The sequence below is a fragment of the Pelecanus crispus genome (genome assembly GCF_030463565.1).
Source record: "Pelecanus crispus isolate bPelCri1 chromosome 30 unlocalized genomic scaffold, bPelCri1.pri SUPER_30_unloc_2, whole genome shotgun sequence".
Classification (NCBI taxonomy): Eukaryota; Metazoa; Chordata; class Aves; order Pelecaniformes; family Pelecanidae; genus Pelecanus; species Pelecanus crispus.
This window is the reverse complement of record NW_027461235.1, coordinates 1-23,881: the sequence shown is the minus strand read 5'-3', so window position 1 is coordinate 23,881 and position 23,881 is coordinate 1. Positions and strand designations below refer to the sequence as shown.

The window sequence follows — 23,881 nt, the reverse complement described above, 5'->3', positions numbered from 1 at the left end:
GGTCCGGCGACGACGGAGCCGAGCCGAGGCAGGGGGACCGGGCCGCTCATTGCCGCCGCCGCGCCAGGACGGCCTCGGTCGCCGCCGTCCGGCTGCCGGCGAGCGAATCCCCGCGACGCCCGGCTTGGCCGCGCTGCTGCCGCATGGTTCTCCTCGGCGTCGGTGCTCACGCCGGCCGCTGCCGCGTCTCCTCCCGGGCCATCCTGCAGCGGGAGCGGGGAGAGCAGAGGGTTAGCGGGAACACCGGGGGATTATTTCGGAAGGGGCTGATGGACGGGATGTCCGGCAACGGGGGCTGGTTCCGCCGACCGGCGCGGGTGGGAAGGGACCGCTAAAGGTCCAGCAAGCCCACGGGCAGGGACGCCTTCGCCCGGATCAGGTCGCTCCGAGCCCCGTCCAACCTGACCTTGAACTCTTCCAGGGATGGGGCATCTCCAACCTCTCCGGGCGAGCTGCTCCAGCGCCTCGCCGCCCTCAGCGTTAAGAAATTTCTTTCTTAGCTCCGGGCTGAATTTCCCCCTTTTTTAAGCTTCAAACCATTCCCCTTCATCCTATCCTATCCTGCTGAAAAGTCCGTCCCCACGGGCACCGGAAGGCCACCGCGGAGCCTTCTCCAGGTTGCCCAACCCCAACTCTCCAGCCCTCTGACCATCTCCGTGGCCTCCTCCGGACCTGCTCCGACAGGTCCGTGTCCTTCTCCGGGTGGGATTTCACCAGGACAGAGCGGGGAGCATCACCTCCCTCGACCTGCTGAGCACGCTTCCGCTGATGCAGCTCAGGATGCGGTTGGCATTCCGGGCTTTTCATCCACCAGTTATCATGGAATCATGGAACGCTTTGGGTGGGAAGGGCCCTTTAGAGGTGACCCAGCCCCAGCAGTGACAGGGACAGCTTTAACCAGAGCAGGGGGCTCCGAGCCCCGTCCAACCGGACCTGGGATGTTTCCAGGGATGGGGCATCTCCCACCTCCCTGGGCAACCCCTTCCAGTGCTTCACCGCCCTCGTTGTACAAAATCTCTTCCTTACATCCAGTCTAAATCAATTCTTCTTCAGTTTAAATCCATTATTCCTTGTCCTGTCCCAACAGGCCTTGCTAAAAAGCTTGCCCCCACCCTTCCTGTAGCAGGGGGGGTCTCAGCAGAGCAGAGCGGAGCAGAATCCCCTCCCTCGCCCCGCTGCCCACGCTGCTGTTGATGCAGCCCAGGACGGGGTTGGCTTTCTGGGCTGCCAGCGCACGTTGCCGGCTCGTGTCCGGCTTTTCGTCCCCCAGCACCCCCAAGTCCTTCTCGGCAGGGCTGCTCTCCATCCCTCCATCCCCCAGCCTGGACTGATAGCGGGGGTTGCCCCGTCCCCGGTGCGGGACCTTGCCCTTGGCCTTGCTGCCCCTCGTGAGGGTCACACCGGCCCACCTCTCCCGCTTGTCCGGGTCCCTTTGGGTGACATCTCGTCCTCCTGGCATGTCAACCGCACCACTCCGCTTGGTGTCATCTGCAAACGTGCCGAGGGTGCACTCGATCCCTCTATGTCATTGATGAAGATGTTGAACAGCGCCGGTCCCACCACGGACCCCTGAGGGACCCCACTTGTCACCGGTCTCCACGTGGACATCGAGCCGTCGATCCCTAAGTCCTCCTCCACTCTCCCATCCCTTCATCCCCCCCCGGCCTGTACGGATAAGCGACCCAGCTGCAAGGACCTCGCACTTGGCCTTGCGGAACCTCAGGATGTGCACGCAGGCCCGCTTCTCCAGCTCGGCCGGCATCCCGTCCCTCGGGAGCGTCCACCGCGCCGCTCGGCTTGGTGTCATCTTCCCAGCCGCTCCGTCGCAGAAGGTTGGGCAGGCGGGACTTGGGCAAAGCCATGCTGGCTGTCTCCCATCACCTCCCTGTCCTCCACGTGCCTTAGCAGAGCTTCTAGAAGGATCTTCTCACGACCTTTCCAGGCACAGCGGTGATGCCGACGGCTCAGCGCTTCCTTCCCAACCTTCTTAAAAATGGACGCGATGTTTCCCTTTCTCCAGTCTCCGGGGAATTCGCCTGCCTGCCGCGACATTCACGGAAGAACGGCTTGGCAACTCCATCAGCCTGTTCCCTCGGGACTCTGGGGTGCATCTCCTCAGGTCCCATGGCCTTTAAAAACAGGCTCTCTCGGTTGGAAGGGACCTGCACAATCATCTCATCCAACTACCCTTTCGTGTTCAAAAAACGGGCAGATGTAGCACTTCAGGACATGGTTTAGTCTAGTCTACCCTTGATTGGCTTAGAGTAGACTTGGTAGGGTAGATCAATGGTTGGACTGGATGATCTTAAAGGTCTTTTCCAACCTAAACGATTCTATGATTCTATAATTCTATACCCAACCAATTCGGGGCTGACCAAGAGTTAAAGCCTGTTAAGGGCACTGTCCGATGCTCTGATCTTATCCAGATCCCTCCACGAGGCCTCTTGTCCCTCAAGAGAGTCAACAGCACCTCCCGGTTGGGCATCGCCAGCAAACTCGCTCATGGTGCCTTCAACTCCTGCCTCCAGATGGTTGATCAGTGTATCGAACCCTCAGGAGCACCGCCAGTGACCGCTCACCAGCCGTGTGTGCCCCATACATCTGCTGAGGTTGCTCGGGCGGTCTTGACGTTGAGGTTCCTCGGGTGGCCTTGAAATACGTGGGCTTGTATCCGTTGAGGTTCCTCAGGTGGTCTTGAAATACGCGGCCTTGTATCCGTTGAGGTTCCTCGGGTGGCCTTGTATCCGTTGAGGTTCCTCGGTCAGTCTTGACATTGGGGTTCCTCAGGCGGTCTTGAAGTACGTGGCCTTGTACCTGTTGAGGTTCCTCGGGCGGTCTTGACGTTGAGGTTCCTCAGGTGGTCTTGAAATACGTGGCCTTGTATCCATTGAGGTTCCTTGGGCGGTCTTGAAATACGTGGGCTTGTACCCGTTGAGGTTCCTCAGGTGGTCTTGAAATACGTGGGCTTGTATCCATTGAGGTTCCTCGGGTGGTCTTGACGTTGAGGTTCCTCCGGTGGTCTTGAAATACGTGGCCTTGTACCCACTGAGGTTCCTCAGGTGGCCTTGAAATATGTGGGCTTGTACCTGTTGAGGTTCCTCAGGTGGTCTTGATGTTGAGGTTCCTCGGGTGGTCTTGAAATACGTTGGCTTGTATCCGTTGAGGTTCCTCAGGCGGTCTTGACGTAGAGGTTCCTTGAGAGGTCTTGAAATATGTGGGCTTGTATCCGTTGAGGTTCCTCGGGCGGCCTTGTATCCGTTGAGGTTCCTCGGGCGGCCTTGTATCCGTTGAGGTTCCTCGGGCGGCCTTGAAATACGTGGGCTTGTATCCGTTGAGGTTCCTCGGGCAGTCTTGAAATACGTGGCCTTGTATCCATTGAGGTTCCTCGGACGGCCTTGTATCCGTTGAGGTTCCTCAGGTGGTCTTGACGTTGAGGTTCCTCGGGTGGTCTTGAAATACGCGGCCTGGTATCCGTTGAGGTTCCTCGGGCAGCCTTGAAATACGCGGCCTTGTATCCGTTGAGGTTCCTCGGGCAGCCTTGAACCTGATCTTCTCCTGCGCTGGGCGGGCTTTTGCTCCTTGACGTCCGTCCGCTCGCGAGGCGCGGGAAGAGAGATGGCCAAAAAAGTTCTTGAGCCCCTCAGCCCCCTCCTGGTCCGTTGTTCCCAGTTTGCCAGCCCCGCTTTGGTGCCTCCGCCAGGATCTTGCGAAGCCGGAGCCCCGAGGCCCGAGCAAGGCAGCTCACCCGCAGTGGGCTGGGGACGGACAGACGGACAGACAAGCATTAATCCGTCTGTGTTTGGCATTAACCTACCCCCGGCACAGCGGCCGAGCCTCCTCTCCTGTCCAGCGCTCGCCTAATCCCCGCTAATTACGCCGCAAGCCGGCTAAGATCGCATCTGTCAGGAAGGGATGTTAAATCAACACCTGAAAGCCTTAATTAAACGCAGCCTAACGAGCGGGCAGCAGGCACGAAGGCAGATTCTTCTCGGAGAAGCATCCCTGGCCGGTGATGCCGGGTCTCACCGGCAAGAATTCCCCTCCATCCCGCGGGAAGGAGCTCAACCAGCCCTTGGGAAAAGCCGAGAGGTGAAATTGGGGCTCCCGGTCGAGGTTTGACGGCTTTTTGGGGTATAACGCCCAGTTTTGGGGCCCCGGCATCAACCTCCCCTTCCCTGGCTCCTCCGAGGTTAAAGATATATTTGTAAAACACACATGCTTCCCTTATTAAAAAAAGGAAAAAACCCCAAAACCCCAAAGTAAACTCTTTTTCCAAAGAAAACTCCTCTTTCCACGGCGGCACTGGTCATTGCGGGGACGCGGTGCCCCAAAAACCCCCTTTTATTCACTTAATCTGGGCAGGAACGGCTCAAAATCAGCTAAAATTCTCCAAAATAAGCTAAAATTCTCCCAAAAAAAACAGAGGGAAAGTCTACCCCTTGCCAGGCAGGATTTGGGCGGGAGGAGGAAGAGGAGGATGATGCTTTTCCCATTCCTCCTCAGCCCATCCCGATTTGGGGAAGGGGCTGGAGACAAAATCCCACTGCCCCATCCCGGATCCAGAGCCTGGAAGCAGTCAGACACACACACACACAAAAAAAAAAAAAAAAATCTTTGGAAGAGATTTCTCAATCCCTGCGTTATCTGGAAATTTGAGGGGTTTGGATTAATCTGGCAAAGCATCGGCGCCTGCCCCGCAAACCGCAGCATCACCCGCTGTCCTCACCCCTCCGGGCTGAAAACAGACATCGGCCGGTAACAAATCCCGTTTTTCCGCCCCAAAAAAGGTGCCCGACGCTCCTCCGGCGCCGAACCCCTCGCCCGGGCTGCGAATCGGCGGGTGATTAATTAAATCCACCGGCATCCCGCTCCGAGCTACGGAGCGTCACACCTGGTAGGACAGCGAGAGCCTCTCCCTCCTTCCTCAGCTTCCAAATTATCCCAGTTTTGGATGAAAATCCAGCGGGAGAGGTGAGGAATGACCGGATTTGGGGATTTAAACCAAAGCGCAAGGGGGTTCCCGGACCGCCCCGTGCCGATTCTCACCCCTCTCCGAGATGCCGCGACGCCCCGAATGGGGTGGCCGCTCCGCAGCGGCTCTTTTATTCCTAGAAAAATCCCTAAATCCCCCCGTTTTCATCTCCCTCTTGAAATAATCTCGCCTTAATCTCTTGCCAACAGCCGCCGAGATGAAGAGGGAAGATGAAGATTTGGGGCTCCTGGAGGACGGGGAGGAGGTTTGTACCCAGGAGGATACAGGATTCCCGGGATGCTCTTCCCCCCCAAAAAAAAGGGATGCAGGAGCATAAATCCATGGCTGGGGACGCGGGGTCCCCAATTCCCGCGGTCGTAGGGCCCCAACCGGGGGGATTTTGGGGGGGGCTTTTCCCTGGGAGCCGGGGCTCCCACTCCGGCCGGAATCAATCCGCAAGGGAATCTCGTCCTATTTCTAAGCATAAAATACGGGAAGACCCCCCCCCCCGCCTCCAGCCTGAGGGAAAGCGCAACGAGCCTGGAAGATTAATTGCAGGGCGTTCAATTTTTTTGAATTTTCGCCACGCCGGGGAAACCTGGCGGCACCGTGCCAGGTTTGCCAGCGCCGGGCAGAGCCGGCTCCCCGAATCCTTCCCGGGAGTATCCCGTGGGGATACGGGATGGTCCAGGAGCTTCACGGTGCCCCACAGATGTAATTTGGGGTAATAAATGAGGGAAAAGGTTTAAAGAGCCCCAGCCCGGCTCAATCCCGCTCCCTCAGCGGAACCCAAAATCGGGATTTTTTGAGCCCAATCCTGCTGCTCCGGAGCCGCAGCTGCGATTTGCACAAGCGAGGCCCAGCCCTTCCCGGCTAACGAGGAGGCGGGGGGGGCAGGGAGAGAGGTTTTAATTATTAACCACAGGCTTTTGATAAATTCAGCGACAGTTTTTAACTCTTTCTCAGCCGAGACGCTGTCGTGAACCAGAGGTGAAAGTCCGACCCTGCCTATTTCCGACGAAAAACAAAGATTTAACGACCCGCGCGGTCCTTTCCACCTCCTGGCTGACCCCAAATGAGAGCAAAATCACCCCAAAATTCGCCGCCGGCTCCTTCGGGTTCGCTGCCGACGGGGGATGCCGAGGCGTACAATCCCGCAAGGCTTCCCAGAGGGGAAAGAAAAAAAAAAAAAAAAATTCATCCTGGGACTTTTTTGGGGTGAAACAGCCTCAAAAAGACGCTTTGGGAGCGGGGGGGGGGTTTAGTCAGGGAGGGGTTGGGGTCATCCCGGCATTCCCAACGCCCATCCCGAGCCAAAGCCAGGTCCAGGGCTAAAACCAGGACTAAAACCGACCGCCGGGCAAGAAATTAGCAAAGCAATTAAGCGAAGAGGTTGGCAACTTCGCCCTTAATTAGGGGGTGGTTAAAGCCAAATAATCCCCATTACCGGGCGACGAGAACGCCATTAATTTTTTCAGCGCAAAAATAAAAAAAAAAAGGGAAAAAAAGGGGATCAAACCCGAGCCGGGCCCTCGCCGATCCATCTCACCACGCTCTATCTGCTGGAGACAGCTTAATTAACGCTAATCAAACGATAAGGCTTTTTCGGCGCAGCCATAAATACGGACAAATTCTTACTCGCCTGGGCTCCGGGGATGCGCCAACACGGGAGATCTCGGGATACAGAGGACGGCGTTGGCCAAAACACCGGGATATTTCAAGAAATTATCGTCCGGAGCGAGGACGCTTGTTAGACGCAGCCCCGCCCCGTGAAATCCCCCCGGATTTGGCCCCTTCACTGGGTTAAATCTCTTTTTTTCTTTTTTTTTTTTTTCCCCCCCTCTAATGCTACGTCTCGCTGTAAAAACACGTCGGGCGAGCTGTAATCCTCGCCCGGAGGCGACGACGGTTTCTGGCCGGCTCGGCGTCCGACTGTTGGAACAGCCGCGATGAAGAGGAGGGGCGCGAAGATCCTTACCGGGGCGGGGGAAGAGAGGGTTCCTACGGCGTTCCCGGCGTCCCCTGGGTCCAAAATTTGAGGAGGAACTCTGGATTAAAAAGAAAAATAAAGAACGAGAGGGTTTAAGGTTCCGCCTGGAAAAGGGGGTGGGCTCAGGTCGGCGCCATCGACCTGCGCGACTTTGGCGGAACGCCGGTAAAAACGGGGTCGCGCCTCCACCGTCGCCCCGGTCTCGGGATTTCCGAGGGATTTGGGATTTCTGCTGCGCAAAAAAAAAAAAAAGCTCCGAGGAGCTTAAAAACCAGGAAGGGAAAAAGGAACGAAGGGGCGAAGGGGTAGGGGGGCGAGGACGGCGACCGGGCTGCCGTGGGAGGGTTTAAGCGAGAAGATAAGCTGCTAAAAAAAGCAAAAAAAAGCCGAAAATCGATAAATAAATCCCCCCAAAAAGCAACCTGGGGAAGCGAAGGAGAGAAAGCAGCAGGCAAAGCGAGCCGAGCGGCAAGCAGCGACCTGCAGAAGCCAGGCGGGGAAGAGCAGCCAAATCCACGCCGGGTTTGTGCCCCCGCACCGCGCCTCAAAAAAAGAAAACTAAAAACCCGAAAAACCCGAAAAAAAAAACCCCTAAAAACCCTCAAAACCCCCAAAACCCCGTGTTTTCCCCCGCAAAAAAGCCAAGCAGCACCGGAGCCGGCAAGCGGCGAGTGAGCGCGGCCTCGTTAGCGGGTAAAAATGAAGAAAAATGGGGTTTTTCGCCGGGTGGAAGAGCGAATCCTTTTTTTTCCCCCAAAAAAGGGGAAGGGGCCCCTTGCGCGGCGAGGCTGGGGGGGGGGGGTCTCCAGCGAAGCCCCCCCTCAGCGTCTCCTCATTAGCGGCGCCTCGTTAGCCAGCAGCCCCGGCTCGGCCGCGCAAATAGGTCAGGACGCGGCAAGTTTCGACGACGGGGGATTTAATTAAAAAGAAAATTAAAAAAAAATACGCCTTTGATAACCTGCGGGAAGATTTCGCGGCGGCTTTTTTTTTTTATTTATTATTATTATTTTTTTTTATTTATTTTGTTTTTTTTTAGCGGAGCGGGGACGACGACTGGAAATTGGGAGCGGGTACCGGGACTGCAGCACCGAAAGCACGGCCGGGAAATTTGGGGTGCCCTAATTCCCCCCACCCCCAGCCTCAAAACGCTGCCCCAGGCTCATTTGCATAAATATCCCCATCATTTCCCTGCGTTTAATTACTGCCCCGACCTCGGCGGGAGGAGGCTTCGCGACGCTCGGGGAGGGGTTTTATTTTTTTATTATTATTTCCCCAACGGAGCCGGGCAAGGACGAAATTCCTGCCGACGTGGCACCTGCGCAGGTGCGTCCCCGCCGCCGCCTCCCCGTGCCAAAAAAACCCTTTTTTTTTTTTTTTTTGTTGTTGTTTTTACACTAAAGAAGGAAAAATAAATCCCACGTATCCCGCCCGCCCCCAGCTCACGCAAATCCTGTTTGGACAGGGGGACAACGGGAATAATCCCGCGGCGGTTTCGCTTCGGATTTGGGGAGCGGGGGGTTCAGACAAACCCTGGTTGATTTTTGGGGGGCGGCGGGGACACGCTTTAGGTTTTTTGGGGGGTTTTCCGCTTGGTGCCCCTCCCTTAAAGGGAATAATCCCAGCGGAATACCTTTTTAAAGGGGAATTTGGGAGGGAGAGCGAAGTTTAAGGTTAATAATTGTAAAGTCAAGGGTTTTTTTTTTTTTTTTTAGCTAAACGCCCCCGCTGCCAAATCCTGCCAAAACTCCGTTTGCCCCCCGCCCCAAGATTTGCAGGGAAGGGGTGGTTTGGGGGTTTTTGGGGTTTTTTGGGGTTTTCTTTTTTTTTTTAAAAAGAGCTACCTGGCGAGAGCGCCGCCGCCGCAGCCGCCTTTATTGCGAGCTCCCCGTCGAGCGCTGAGGGAGGAAAAAAAAAAAAAACCAAAAAATAATTATCAATAAACCTGATTCGGGGAGCGGCTTAACGAGGCGGGGGTTCGTTAATCCCTCCGCACCGCGGGGTTTTCTCGCAGGGTGTGTGTCCCCCCCCCCCCCCCCCCCAAACCTGCGCTGACAGGGGGCTGCGTGGGGTTTTTTTTTTTAATTTAAAATTTTATTTTAAAATTTAAAATTGAGAAAATTAAAAGCTCGAGACGAACGCACGCGTTCCCCAGGGGTCGCGGGTTTTGCGGCCCCAGCCTGAGCAGGGTTTTGGGGGGGGGGGGGGGATAACGGGGTGCCCCCCGCCCCCTCCCAATTGCCCGCTCCCCAAAAGAGCCGGGGATTTCACTGCTGGGGGGGGGGGGGGGGGGAGCCCCCTTCACGGCACTGCACCCCCCTCCAAAACAGCAACCCCAGTTGCGGGGACCCCCACCCCCATTGTGAGGACCCACCCCCATTGCCAGGACCCCCCCCATTGCGAGGACCCCCACCCCCATTGTGGGGACCCCCACCCCCCATTGCGGGGACCCCCCTACTGCGGGACCCCCACCCCATTGCGAGGACCCCCCCCCATTGCGAGGACACCCCCCCCCCCTTTGCAGGGACCCCCACCCCCATTGCGGGGACCCCCACCCCCATTGAGGGGACCCCCCCCCCCCATTGCGGGGACCCCCACCCCCATTGCAAGGGGACCCCCAGCTCCATTGCGGGGACCCCCCCCCATTGCAGGGGACCCCCCCCCATTGCAGGGACCCCCACCCCCATTGCGGGACCCCCCCCCATTGCGGGACTCCCCCCCATTGCGGGGACCCCCACCCCCATTGCAAGGGGACCCCCAGCTCCATTGCGGGGACCCCCCCCCATTGCAGGGGACCCCCCCCCCATTGCAGGGACCCCCACCCCCATTGCGGGACCCCCCCCCATTGCGGGACTCCCCCCCATTGCGGGGACCCCCACCCCCATTGCAAGGGGACCCCCACCCCCATTGCAGGGACCCCCCCCCCATTGCAGGGGACCCCCCCCCATTGCAGGGGACCCCTAGCCCCATTGCGGGACCCCCCCCCATTGCGGGACTCCCCCCCATTGCGAGGACCCCCACCCCCATTGCGGGGACCCCCACCCATTGCGAGGACCCCCACCCCCATTGCAAGGGGACCCCTAGCCCCATTGCGGGACCCCCCCCCCATTGCGGGACTCCCCCCCCATTGCAAGGGGACCCCCACCCATTGCGAGGACCCCCACCCCTATTGCGAGGGGACCCCCAGCTCCATTGCGGGGACCCCCCCCCATTGAGGGGACCCCCCCCCCCCCATTGCGGGGACCCCCACCCAATTGCAGGGACCCCCCCCCACAGAGCGGAGAAACCGCCCCCCCCCCAAAAGGGGCTGCTGGCAGGAGGGGGGGGGGGCACCCCCTTCCCCAGCTCCCCCCCAGCAAGGCCACGTCGTCGCCCCCCCCCCAAGGGCCAAAAGGCCCCGCTCGGGCCCCCCGAGTGCGCCAGTCCCCTCCCCAAAACACCACCCCCCCCCAGCCTCTCCGCCGAGGCCTAGCCCCCCCCCTGCGCGCAGGGGAGCATGGGAGTTGTAGTCCCACCCCCCCACCCCCCCCCAGCTCCCACCAGGCCCCAAGCGGTACCCGAGGACTACAACTCCCGGCAGCGCCAGCCCCCTCCCGCGGGGAGAAGGAAGCGGGGGCGGCGGAGAGGCGTCGGGGCCCCTCCCTCACCCGCCGGGGCCCTAAAGCCAGGCCCGGGCCGAGGCCCAAGGCGCGGGCCCGGCCTGCGAGGAGCGCGGCGGCGGCAGCGTCCCGGCCCCCGTCCGTCTCCCCCGAGCCTCCGGGGGAGACTGAGGCGCGGCGCGGCGGCCTGAGGGGAAGTGGGGGGGGGGGGGGGGGTCTCTCTCTCACCCGGCGGCGCGAGGGCGCGGGCCAATCGGGGGGCGGCGAGCGGCGCGAGGGCAGCCCGCGGCCGGCGCGCGCGGCGGCGGGGAGGGGAGGGGTCCAGCGCGCGCGCGCGCGCCGCGGGGGCGGAGCCGCCGGGATGTAGGCGGGGCCGGGTCCTCCGCGTCGCCGGAGGGCGCTGTCGCCCCCCCCCCCCCCCCTTCCCCGCGCAAGGCTCGTCCTGTCTAAGCCGCGCCCCCTGCCGCTCTCCGGGGCCGCAGCCAATCGGCGGCGGCGGGTGGGGAAGCTCATTTGCATACGGGGAGGTCCCGCCCGCGCTCGCTTCTGATTGGTCGCGGCGCGGAGACGGCTCATTTGCATGCCGGGCGCGGCCGGCAGCCGTTCCCGCGGGAAAAGGGCGGGCGGCGGCTGCGATGAGTGGGCGGGGGCTCAGCCGTAGGGCCCCGTAGGGCGCCCACCCCCGGCCCCATAGAGCCCCCCCACAGCCCCATAGGGCGCCACCCCGGCCCCATAGAGCCCCCCCAGCCCCATAGGAGCCCCCCCCCAGCCCCATAGGGCACCCACAGCCCCACAGGGTGCCCCCCGGCCCCATAGAGGCCCCCCCAGCCCCATAGGGTCCTCCCCGGCCCCATAGGGCTCCCCCTGGCCCCATAGGAACCCCCCCCGACCCCATAGGAGCCCCCCCACAGCCCCATACAGCCCCCCCCCGGCCTCATAGGGCCCTCCCCAGCCCCATAGGAGCCCCCCCCCGACCCCATAGGATCCCCCACAGCCCCATAGAGCCCCCCCGACCCCATAGGAGCCCCCCACAGGCTCATAGGGCCCCCCCTGACCCCACAGGAGCCCCTCCCGGCCCCATAGAGCCCCCCTGACCTCATAGGACCCCCCCAGCCCCATAGGAGCCCCCCATAGGGCCCCCCCTGACCCCACAGGAGCCCCTCCCGGCCCCATAGAGCCCCCCCGACCTCATAGGACCCCCCCAGCCCCATAGGAGCCCCCCATAGTGCCCCCCTGACCCCACAGGAGCCCCTCCCGGCCCCATAGAGCCCCCCCTGACCTCATAGGACCCCCCCAGCCCCATAGGAGCCCCCCATAGGGCCCCCCCTGACCCCATAGGAGCCCCCCCAGCCCCATAGGAGCCCTCCCGGCCCCATAGGACCCTCCCCAGCCCCATAGAGGCCCCCCCCCAGCCCCCTAGGAGCCCCCCCAGCCCCATAGAACCCCCCCCCAGCCCCCCCAATAAAGCCTAACGAAGCCGGGGGTGGGTAATTAGGGGAGAGCTCTAATTAACGCAGCTGAGCTAAGGAAAAAGGCGGGATCCAGGCTGGGAAAAAGCTGGATCTGAATCACCCCGGGGGGGCCGGGAGCCCCGAATCCCGCGGGATCCCGCTATTCCTGGGGATAATCCCCGGAGACGTAGACGCTTTTGCCGTCGTAGCAGGAGGTGCGGAGGCAGCAGAGCAGGAAATGGCCGAGGTCGTGCGCGGAGATGAGCCGGGAGCCCCCGGTTGTGCCCACCCGCACCGCGTAGGAGCCCGTCAGCGGCCGCTCGGCTGCGGGGGGCACCGGGGTCACGGGGGGCGCCGGGGTCACGGGGGTGCTGGGGTCACGGGGGGTGCTGGGGTCACGGGGGCGCTGGGGTCATGGGGGGCGCTGGGGTCACGGGGGTGCCGGGGTCATGGGGGGCGCCAGGGTCATGGGGGTGCTGGGGTCACGGGGGGCGCCGGGGTCATGGGGGGCGCCAGGGTCATGGGGGGCGCCAGGGTCACGGGGGGTGCTGGGGTCACGGGGGCGCCAGGGTCACGGGGGGTGCTGGGGTCACGGGGTCACGGGGGGCGCTGGGGTCACGGGGGGCGCTGGGGTCACGGGGGGCGCCGGGGTCACGGGGGTGCTGGGGTCACGGGGGGCGCCAGGGTCACGGGGGGCGCCAGGGTCACGGGGGTGCCGGGGTCATGGGGGCGCCGGGGGTCACGGGGGGTGCTGGGGTCACGGGGGGCGCTGGGGTCACGGGGGGTGCTGGGGTCATGGGGGGTGCTGGGGTCATGGGGGGTGCTGGGGTCACGGGGGTGCCGGGGTCATGGGGGCGCCGGGGTCACGGGGGGTGCTGGGGTCATGGGGGGCGCCAGGGTCACGGGGGGTGCTGGGGTCACGGGGTCACGGGGGGTGCTGGGGTCACGGGGGGTGCTGGGGTCACGGGGGGTGCCGGGGTCATGGAGGGCGCCAGGGTCATGGGGGGTGCCGGGGTCATGGGGGGTGCTGGGGTCACGGGGGGTGCTGGGGTCACGGGGGCGCCAGGGTCACGGGGGGTGCTGGGGTCACGGGGTCACGGGGGGCGCCGGGGTCACGGGGGCGCCGGGGTCACGGGGGGTGCTGGGATAATGGGGACACTGGGATCACGGGTCACGGGGGGCGCCAGGGTCACGGGGGGGTACTGGGATCATGGGGCGCTGGGGTCACGGGGGGCGCTGGGGTCACGGGGGGCGCTGGGGTCATGGGGGGTGCTGGGGTCATGGGGGCGTCGGGGTCACGGGGGGTGCTGGGGTCACGGGGTCACGGGGGGCGCCAGGGTCACGGGGGGCGCCAGGGTCACGGGGGGTGCTGGGGTCACGGGGGCGCTGGGGTCACGGGGGCGCTGGGGTCACGGGGGTGCCGGGGTCACGGGGGGCGCTGGGGTCACGGGGGGCGCTGGGGTCATGGGGGGTGCTGGGGTCATGGGGGGCGCTGGGGTCACGGGGGTGCCGGGGTCATGGGGGGCGCCAGGGTCACGGGGGGTGCTGGGGTCACGGGGGGTGCTGGGGTCACGGGGTCACGGGGGGCGCTGGGGTCACGGGGGGCGCCGGGGTCACGGGGGTGCTGGGGTCACGGGGGGTGCTGGGGTCACGGGGGTGCCGGGGTCATGGGGGCGCCGGGGTCATGGGGGCGCCGGGGTCACGGGGGGTGCTGGGGTCACGGGGGGCGCTGGGGTCACGGGGGGTGCTGGGGTCATGGGGGCGCCGGGGTCACGGGGGGTGCTGGGGTCATGGGGGGCGCCAGGGTCACGGGGGGTGCTGGGGTCACGGGGTCACGGGGGGGTGCTGGGGTCACGGGGGGTGCTGGGGTCACGGGGGTGCCGGGGTCATGGAGGGCGCCAGGGTCATGGGGGGTGCTGGGGTCATGGGGGCGCCGGGGTCACGGGGTGCGCCGGGGTCATGGGGGGCGCTGGGGGTCACGGGGGGGGTCACGGGGGTGCCGGGGTCATGGGGGCGCCGGGGTCACGGGGGGTGCTGGGGTCATGGGGGGCGCCAGGGTCACGGGGGGTGCTGGGGTCACGGGGTCACGGGGGGTGCTGGGGTCACGGGGGGTGCTGGGGTCACGGGGGTGCCGGGGTCATGGAGGGCGCCAGGGTCATGGGGGGTGCTGGGGTCATGGGGGCGCCGGGGTCACGGGGTGCGCCGGGGTCACGGGGGGCGCTGGGGGTCACGGGGGTGCCGGGGTCATGGGGGGCGCCAGGGTCATGGGGGGTGCCGGGGTCATGGGGGGTGCTGGGGTCACGGGGGGTGCTGGGGTCACGGGGGCGCCAGGGTCACGGGGGGTGCTGGGGTCACGGGGTCACGGGGGGCGCCGGGGTCACGGGGGCGCCGGGGTCACGGGGGGTGCTGGGATAATGGGGACACTGGGATCACGGGTCACGGGGGGCGCCAGGGTCACGGGGGGTACTGGGATCATGGGGCGCCGGGGTCACGGGGGGCGCTGGGGTCATGGGGGGTGCTGGGGTCATGGGGGCGTCGGGGTCACGGGGGGTGCTGGGGTCACGGGGTCACGGGGGTGCTGGGGTCACGGGGGGCGCCAGGGTCACGGGGGGCGCTGGGGTCACGGGGGGCGCTGGGGTCACGGGGGTGCCGGGGTCACGGGGGGCGCTGGGGTCACGGGGGGCGCTGGGGTCACGGGGGGTGCTGGGGTCATGGGGGGCGCTGGGGTCACGGGGGTGCCGGGGTCATGGGGGGCGCCAGGGTCACGGGGGGGTGCTGGGGTCACGGGGTCACGGGGGGTGCTGGGGTCACGGGGGTGCCGGGGTCATGGGGGGCGCCAGGGTCATGGGGGGTGCCGGGGTCATGGGGGTGCTGGGGTCACGGGGGGCGCCAGGGTCACGGGGGGTGCCGGGGTCACGGGGGATAAAGGGGACACTGGGGTCACGGGGGGCGCCGGGGTCACGGGGGGCGCCGGGGTCACGGGGGATAATGGGGACACTGGGGTCACGGGGGGCACCGGGATAACAGGGATGCTGGGATCACGGGGAATACCGGGGTAATGGGGGATACGGTGGTGAAGTGGGATACGGGGATATGATGGGATACGGGGATATGATGGGATACAGGGATGGAGTGGGATGGAGGATGGAATGGGATATGGGGATGATGTGGATATGGGGATGAGATGGGGCGGGGGTAAAACGGGATACGGGGGATAAAGTGGGATACGGGGGTGAAATGGGATACAGGGATGGAGTGGGATACAGGGATGGAGTGGGATACAAGGGATAAAGTGGGATATAGGGGTGAAATGGGATACGGGGATGGAGTGGGATACGGGGGATAAAGTGGGATACGGGGGATAAAGTGGGATATGGGGGTGAAATGGGATACAGGGATGGAGTGGGATACAGGGATGGAGTGGGATACGGGGGATAAAGTGGGATACAGGGATGGAGTGGGATACAGGGATGGAGTGGGATATAGGGGTGAAATGGGATACGGGGATGGAGTGGGATACGGGGATGGAGTGGGATACGGGGGATAAAGTGGGATACGGGGGATAAAGTGGGATATGGGGGTGAAATGGGATACAGGGATGGAGTGGGATACAGGGATGGAGTGGGATACGGGGGATAAAGTGGGATACAGGGATGGAGTGGGATACAGGGATGGAGTGGGATATAGGGGTGAAATGGGATACGGGGATGGGAGTGGGATACGGGGGATGGAGTGGGATACGGGGGATAAAGTGGGATACGGGGGTGAAATGGGATACAGGGATGGAGTAGGATACAGGGATGGAGTGGGATACAAGGGATAAAGTGGGATATAGGGGTGAAATGGGATACGGGGATGGAGTGGGATACGGGGATGGAGTGGGATACGGGGGATAAAGTGGGATACGGGGGATAAAGTGGGATATGGGGGTGAAATGGGATACAGGGATGGAGTGGGATACAGGGATGGAGTGGGATACGGGGGATAAAGTGGGATACAGGGATGGAGTGGGATACAGGGATGGAGTGGGATATAGGGGTGAAATGGGATACGGGGATGGAGTGGGATACGGGGATGGAGTGGGATACGGGGGATAAAGTGGGGATACGGGGGATAAAGTGGGATATGGGGGGTGAAATGGGATACAGGGATGGAGTGGGATACAGGGATGGAGTGGGATACGGGGGATAAAGTGGGATACAGGGATGGAGTGGGATACAGGGATGGAGTGGGATATAGGGGTGAAATGGGGATACGGGGATGGAGTGGGATACGGGGATGGAGTGGGATACGGGGGATAAAGTGGGATACGGGGGATAAAGTGGGATATGGGGGTGAAATGGGATACAGGGATGGAGTGGGATACAGGGATGGAGTGGGATACGGGGGATAAAGTGGGATATGGGGGTGAAATGGGATACAGGGATGGAGTGGGATACGGGGGATAAAGTGGGATATGGGGGTGAAATGGGATACAGGGATGGAGTGGGATACGGGGGATAAAGTGGGATACGGGGGTGAAATGGGATACAGGGATGGAGTGGGATACGGGGGATAAAGTGGGATACAGGGATGGAGTGGGATACAGGGATGGAGTGGGATACGGGGGATAAAGTGGGATACAGGGATGGAGTGGGATACAGGGATGGAGTGGGATATAGGGGTGAAATGGGATACAGGGATGGAGTGGGATATGGGGGTGAAATGGGATACAGGGATGGAGTGGGATACAGGGATGGAGTGGGATATGGGGGTGAATGGGATATGGGGATGAAATGGGATGGAGGATGGAGTGGGATACAGGGATGGAGTGGGATACAGGGATGGAGGTGGGATATGGGGGTGAAATGGGATACGGGGATGGAGTGGGATACGGGGATGGAGTGGGATATGGGGGTGAAGTGGGATATGGGGATGAAATAGGATGGAGGATGGAATGGGATACAGGGATGGAGTGGGATACAGGGGGTAAAGTGGGATACGGGGATGGAGTGGGATACGGGGATGGAGTGGGATATGGGGGTGAAGTGGGATATGGGGATGAAATAGGATGGAGGATGGAATGGGATACAGGGATGGAGTGGGATACAGGGGGTAAAGTGGGATACGGGGATGGAGTGGGATACGGGGATGGAGTGGGATATGGGGGTGAAGTGGGATATGGGGATGAAATAGGATGGAGGATGGAATGGGATACAGGGATGGAGTGGGATACAGGGGGTAAAGTGGGATACGGGGATGGAGTGGGATACGGGGATGGAGTGGGATATGGGGGTGAAATGGGATACAGGGATGGAGTGGGATGTGGGGGTGAAGCAGGATATGGGGGGTGAAGCGGGATGACGGCTAAAACGGGATATGGGAGCTAGAACGGGATACGGGGATCAGCAGGGATCTGGGGATGAGCTGGGATAAAAGGGGCTGGGGATAAAGGGGGGATACGGGGACAAAAGGGGAGAAAAGCCCCATTTGGGGAGGGGACTGGGGGGGCTGGGGGTGTTTTCGGGGTGCCCCCGCCTACCGGCGATGTGGGGGGGGCATGACGTAGACGCAGTCGAGCCCGGAATCCTGCAGGATACGCTGCATGCGGATGTGATCCTCCGTCACCGGCAGCAGGCGGGGGGGCACCTTCTGCAGGTCCCAGAGCAGGAAAGCTGCGGCGAAAAGGGGGCTCAGAGGAGGGGCACCCCCAAATTTGGGGGGGGGGGGGGGTCTGGGGGGGGGTTTTGGGGGGACGCTGGGACACCCACCCGAGAGGCAGGCGACGACTTTGGGGACGCCGTGCGCCTTCATGGCCGCCACGATGTTCCTGGTGCCCTCGGACATCACCGTGGTGGGGCCTGGGGGGAGACGGGGGTGGGGGGCAGCCCCCCAAGTTGGGGGGGGCAGGGGCTGGGTTGTAGGGGCGCAGGGTAAGGGGGGGTCCCCAAAATGGGGGGTCAGGGGGTGTGGGGTCACAGGGTAATGGGGGGGTCCCCAAAATGGGGGGGTCACAGGGTAATGGGGGTCCCCCAAAATGGGGGGGGCAGGGGGCTGGGTTGTAGGGGCGCAGGGTAAGGGGGGGTCCCCAAAATGGGGGGGTCACGGGGGTGTGGGGTCACAGGGGTAATGGGGGTCCCCAAAAAGGGGTGTGGGGTCACAGGGCAATGGGGGTCCCCGAAATGGGGGGGTCACAGGGTAATGGGGGTCCCCAAAATGGGGGGGGCAGGGGCTGGGTTGGTAGGGGCGCAGGGTAAGGGGGGTCCCCAAAATGGGGGGGTCACGGGGTGTGGGGGTCACAGGGTAATGGGGGTCCCCAAAAAGGGGTGTGGGGTCACAGGGCAATGGGGGTCCCCGAAATGGGGGGTCGGGGGTGTGGGGTCACAGGGTAATGGGGGTCCCCAAAATGGGGGGGGTCACAGGGTAATGGGGGTCTCTAAAATGGGGGGTCAGGGGGGTGTGGGGTCACAGGGGTAATGGGGGTCCCCAAAATGGGGGGGGGCAGGGGCTGGGTTGTAGGGCGGCAGGGTAAGGGGGGTCCCCAAAATGGGGGGGTCACAGGGCAATGGGGACCCCCAAAATGGGGGGTCGGGGGTGTGGGGTCACAGGGTAATGGGGGTCCCCAAAATGGGGGGGGTCACAGGGTAATGGGGACCCCCAAAATGGGGGGTCAGGGGTGTGGGGTCACAGGACAATGGGGGTCCCCAAAATGGGGGGGGGCAGGGGGCTGGGTTGTAGGGGCGCAGGGTAAGGGGGGGTCCCCAAAATGGGGGGTCACAGGGTGTGGGGTCACAGGCAATGGGGGTCCCCAAAATGGGGTGGGGGGTCACAGGGCAATGGGGGTCCCCAAAATGGGGGGGTCACAGGGTAATGGGGGGTCCCCAAAATGGGGGGGGCAGGGGCTGGGTTGTAGGGGCGCAGGGGTAAGGGGGGTCCCCAAAATGGGGGGTCAGGGGGTGTGGGGTCACAGGGCAATGGGGGTCCCCAAAATTGAGGGTCAGGGGGGTGCGGGGTCAGGGGGGTGTGGGGTCACAGGGTAATGGGGTCCCCCCAAAATGGGGGGGGGTCACAGGGTAATGGGGGACCCCCAAAATGGGGGGGGTCGGGGGTATGGGGTCACAGAGTAATGGGGGGTCCCCAAAATGGGGGAGGTCACAGGGGTAATGGGGGGTCCCCAAAATGGGGGGGTCAGGGGGTGTGGGGTCACAGGGCAATGGGGGTCCCCAAAATGGGGGGGGGCAGGGGCTGGGTTGTAGGGGCGCAGGGTAAGGGGGGTCCCCAAAATGGGGGGTCAGGGGGTGTGGGGTCACAGGGTAATGGGGGTCCCCAAAATGGGGGGGTGGGGGTCACAGGGCAATGGGACCCCCAAAATGGGGGGTCGGGGTGTGGGGTCACAGGGTAATGGGGGTCCCCAAAATGGGGGGGGTCACAGGGTAATGGGGGTCTCTAAAATGGGGGGTCAGGGGGTGTGGGGGTCACAGGGGTAATGGGGGTCCCCAAAATGGGGGGGTCACAGGGTAATGGGGGGTCCCCAAAATGGAGGGTCAGGGGTGTGGGGTCACAGGACAATGGGGGGTCCCCAAAATGGGGGGGGGCAGGGGCTGGGTTGTAGGGGCGCAGGGTAAGGGGGGGTCCCCAAAATGGGGGGGGCAGGGGGTGTGGGGTCACAGGGCAATGGGGACCCCCAAAAATGGGGGGGTCGGGGGTGTGGGGTCACAGGGTAATGGGGGGTCCCCAAAATGGGGGGGGTCACAGGGTAATGGGGACCCCCCAAAATGGGGGGGTCAGGGGTGTGGGGTCACAGGACAATGGGGGTCCCCAAAATGGGGGGTGGGGTCACAGGGTAATGGGGGTCCCCAAAATGGGGGGGGGTCACAGGGTAATGGGGGTCCCCAAAATGGGGGGTCAGGGGTGTGGGGTCACAGGGTAATGGGGGGTCCCCCAAAATGGGGGGGGGGCAGGGGCTGGGTTGTAGGGGCGCAGGGTAAGGGGGGGTCCCCAAAATGGGGGGGTCACAGGACAAGGGGGTCCCCAGAATGGGGGGTCAGGGGGGTGCGGGGTCAGGGGGCGTGGGGGTCACCGGGCAATGGAGATCCCCAGAATGGGGGGGTCACAGGGTGTGGGGTCACAGGGCAAGGGGGGTCCCCCCAGAATGGGGGGGTCACGGGGGTGTGGGGGTCACAGGGGTAATGGGGGGTCCCCCAGAATGGGGGGGGTCACAGGGTGTGGGGTCACAGGGTAATGGGGGTCCCCCAGAATGGGGGGGGTCACAGGGTGTGGGGTCACAGGGTAATGGGGGTCCCCCAGAATGGGGGGGTCACGGGGTGGTGGGGTCACAGGGTAATGGGGATCCCCAAAATGGGGGGGGTCACGGGGTGTGGGGTCACAGGGTAATGGGGATCCCCAAAATGGGGGGGGTCACGGGGTGTGGGGTCACAGGGACAATGGGGATCCCCCAGAATGGGGGGGGTCACAGGGTGTGGGGTCACAGGGCAAGGGGGGTCCCCCAGAATGGGGGGTCAAGGGGTGCGGGGGTCACAGGACAATGGGGATCCCCAGAATGGGGGGGGGTCACAGGTTGTGGGGGTCACAGGACAATGGGGGTCCCCCCAGAATGGGGGGGTCAAGGGGTGCGGGGGTCACAGGACAATGGGGGATCCCCAGAATGGGGGGGTCACAGGGTGTGGGGTCACCGGGCAAGGGGGTCCCCCAGAATGGGGGGGTCACAGGTTGTGGGGTCACAGGACAATGGGGTTCTCCAGAATGGGGGGTCACAGGTTGTGGGGTCACAGGACAATGGGGTTCTCCAGAATGGGGGGTCAGGGGGTGTGGGGTCACCGGGCAAGGGGGGTCCCCCAGAATGGGGGGTCAGGGGGTGCGGGGGTCAGGGGGCGCGGGGGTCACAGGGCAAGGGGGGTCCCCCAGAATGGGGGGTCAGGGGGTGCGGGGTCAGGGGGCACGGGGGTCACAGGGCAAGGGGGATCCTCAAAATGGGGGGGTCAGGGGGCACGGGGTCACCGGGCAAGGGGGTCCCCCAGAATGGGGGGTCAGGGGGGCGCGGGGTCCCCGGGCAAGGGGTCCCCCCATCCCTGGGGCCCCCGGGGCGGGGGGCCGCGCGGTGCGGCCGTACCCAGGTCGTTCCCTCGTCCCCAGGAGGATGATGACGGCGTCCTGGCCCCTGACGGCCTCGGCCACGGCCTCGGGGGGTCCCGCACGTCGCCCACCACCACGCGAGCCGGCCGCAGCCGGGCCGGCAGCCGGGCCCCGATCCCGCACCAGCACCGTCACCCCCCGCCAGCCCTGGGGGGGGCGAGACAGCGCCCGCCTGGGTCCCCTCCGCCCCCCGGGGGACGCTTTGGGGGGGCGCGGGGGGGGGGGGGGGACCCGGCCCGTGGGCGCCCGCCTGAGCGTGACTCAGCGCTTTGGGCAAGGCATGACTCAGCAGCCCCCCCCCCACACCCCCCGGGCTGCCCCACAGGGGCTCTGCCTGCCCCCACAGGGGCTTTATATAGGCCATAGGGGCTGTATCTGCCCCATAAAGCCTCTATATGGCCCATAGGGGCTCTGCCTGCCCCATAGAGGCTCTATATGGCCCATAGGGGCTCTATCTGCCCCATAGAGGCTCTATATGGGCCCATAGGGGCTCTGCCTGCCCATAGAGGCTCTATATGGCCCATAGGGGCTGTATCTGCCCCATAGAGGCTCTATATGGCCCATAGGGGCTCTATATGGCCCATAGGGGCTCTGCCTGCCCCCATAGGGGCTCTATATGGGCCATAGGGGCTCTGCCTGCCCCATATAGCCTCTATATGGCCCACACGGGCTCTATCTGCCCCATAGAGGCTCTATATGGCCCACACAGGCTCTATCTGCCCCATAGAGGCTCTATATGGCCCATAGGGGCTGTATCTGCCCCATATAGCCTCTATATGGCCCACACAGGCTCTATCTGCCCCATAGAGGCTCTATATGGCCCATAGGGGCTCTGCCTGCCCCATAGAGGCTCTATATGGGCCATAGGGGCTCTGCCTGCCCCATATAGCCTCTATATGGCCCACACGGGCTCTATCTGCCCCCTAGAGGCTCTATATGGCCCATAGGGGCTGTATCTGCCCCATATAGCCTCTATATGGCCCATAGGGGCTCTATCTGCCCCATAGAGGCTCTATATGGCCCATAGGGGCTCTGCCTGCCCCATAGAGGCTCTATATGGGCCATAGGGGCTCTGCCTGCCCCCCATATAGCCTCTATATGGCCCACACAGGCTCTGCCTGCCCCATAGAGGCTCTATATGGCCCATAGGGGCTCTGCCTGCCCCATAGAGGCTCTATATGGCCCATAGGGGCTGTATCTGCCCCATATAGCCTCTATATGGCCCACACAGGCTCTATCTGCCCCATAGAGGCTCTATATGGCCCATAGGGGCTCTTGCCTGCCCCATAGAGGCTCTATATGGGCCATAGGGGCTGTATCTGCCCCATAGAGGCTCTATATGGCCCACACAGGCTCTATCTGCCCTATAGAGGCTCTATATGGGCCATAGGGGCTGTATCTGCCCCATAGAGGCTCTATATGGCCCACACAGGGCTCTGCCTGCCCCATAGAGGCTCTATATGGCCCATAGGGGCTCTATCTGCCCCATAGAGGTTCTATATGGGCCATAGGGGCTCTGTATGGCTCGCAGGGGCTCTGCCTGGCCCCACATCTGCCCCATAGGCGCTCTGCCTGCCCCATAGAGGGCTCTATATGGCCCATAGGGGCTCTGCCTGCCCCATAGAGGCTCTGTTATGGGCCATAGGGGCTCTGCCTGGCCCCATATCTGCCCCACAGGGGCTCTGCCTGCCTCATAGGGGTTCTATACGGCGCACTCAGGCTTTATCTGCTCCGTACGGGCTCTATCGGCCCCATATGGGCTCTATCGGCCCCATACGGGCTCTATCGGCCCCCATACGGGCCGCCCCTGCCCCAGATAAGCTCTATCTCCCCCAAAACACGCCGGGCTGGCCCTCACAGGCTCTATATGGCCCCAACGGCTGGGGCTGCCCCACATCTAGGCTCTATATGGCCTGGAGGGGGTTGTATCTGCCCCCCCCAGGGAATCTATATGCTCCACCAGGCTCTGTCTGCCCCATATGGGTTCTGTCTGCCCTATATGGGCTCTATACCCCGCTATAGGCTCTGTCTGCCCCATAGAGGCTCTATATTCCGCTATAGGCTCTGCCTGCCCCATAGGGGCTCTATACCCCGCTATAGGCTCTGCCTGCCCTGGCCGTGCCCCCTGCACCACCCAGCGACTCCCCCAAACCCCAGGGACCCCCCAAAACCCCCCCAAACCCCAGGGGCTCCCCTATAACCCCAGGGACCCCCCAACGCCCCCCTCTAATCCCAGGGATCCCCAAACCCCCCCTACCCCAATGACCCCCCCCTAACCCCAATGACCCCCCCCTAACCCCAGTGACCCCATAGCCCCAAGGAACCCCCAAATCCCCCCCTAACCCCAGGGACCCCCCCCCAAAACCCCAAGGAACCCCCAAACGCCCCCAAACCCCAGTGACCCCCCCAAACCCCAATGACCCCTCCTAACCCCAGTGACCCCATAGCCCCAAGGAACCCCCAAATCCCCCCTAACCCCAGGGACCCCCCCAAACCCCAAGGAACCCCCAAACGCCCCCAAACCCCAGTGACCCCCCCTAACCCCAATGACCCCCCCTAACCCCAATGACCCCATAGCCCCAAGGAACCCCCAAATCCCCCCTAACCCCAGGGACCCCCCCCAAACCCCAAGGAACCCCCAAACGCCCCCAAACCCCAGTGACCCCCCCCCAAACCCCAATGACCCCCTCCTAACCCCAGTGACCCCATAGCCCCAAGGAACCCCAAATCCCCCCTAACC

General features: G+C 63.5%; 1 protein-coding gene across 1 annotated transcript; it reads right to left on the bottom strand.

The window, feature by feature from the left end:
- Positions 1 to 12,043: 12,043 nt before the first annotated feature.
- Positions 12,044 to 21,288, bottom strand: BLVRB (biliverdin reductase B; the record flags this gene model as incomplete). The annotated part of the gene is given in 8 exon segments (XM_075727300.1): positions 12,044 to 12,333; positions 17,531 to 17,546; positions 17,548 to 17,663; positions 17,760 to 17,849; positions 21,119 to 21,128; positions 21,130 to 21,192; positions 21,195 to 21,254; positions 21,256 to 21,288. Coding segments are annotated over 8 exon segments (552 nt in total), but the record flags the coding sequence as incomplete, so codon positions are not given.
- Between the last annotated feature and the right edge of the window lie 2,593 nt (positions 21,289 to 23,881).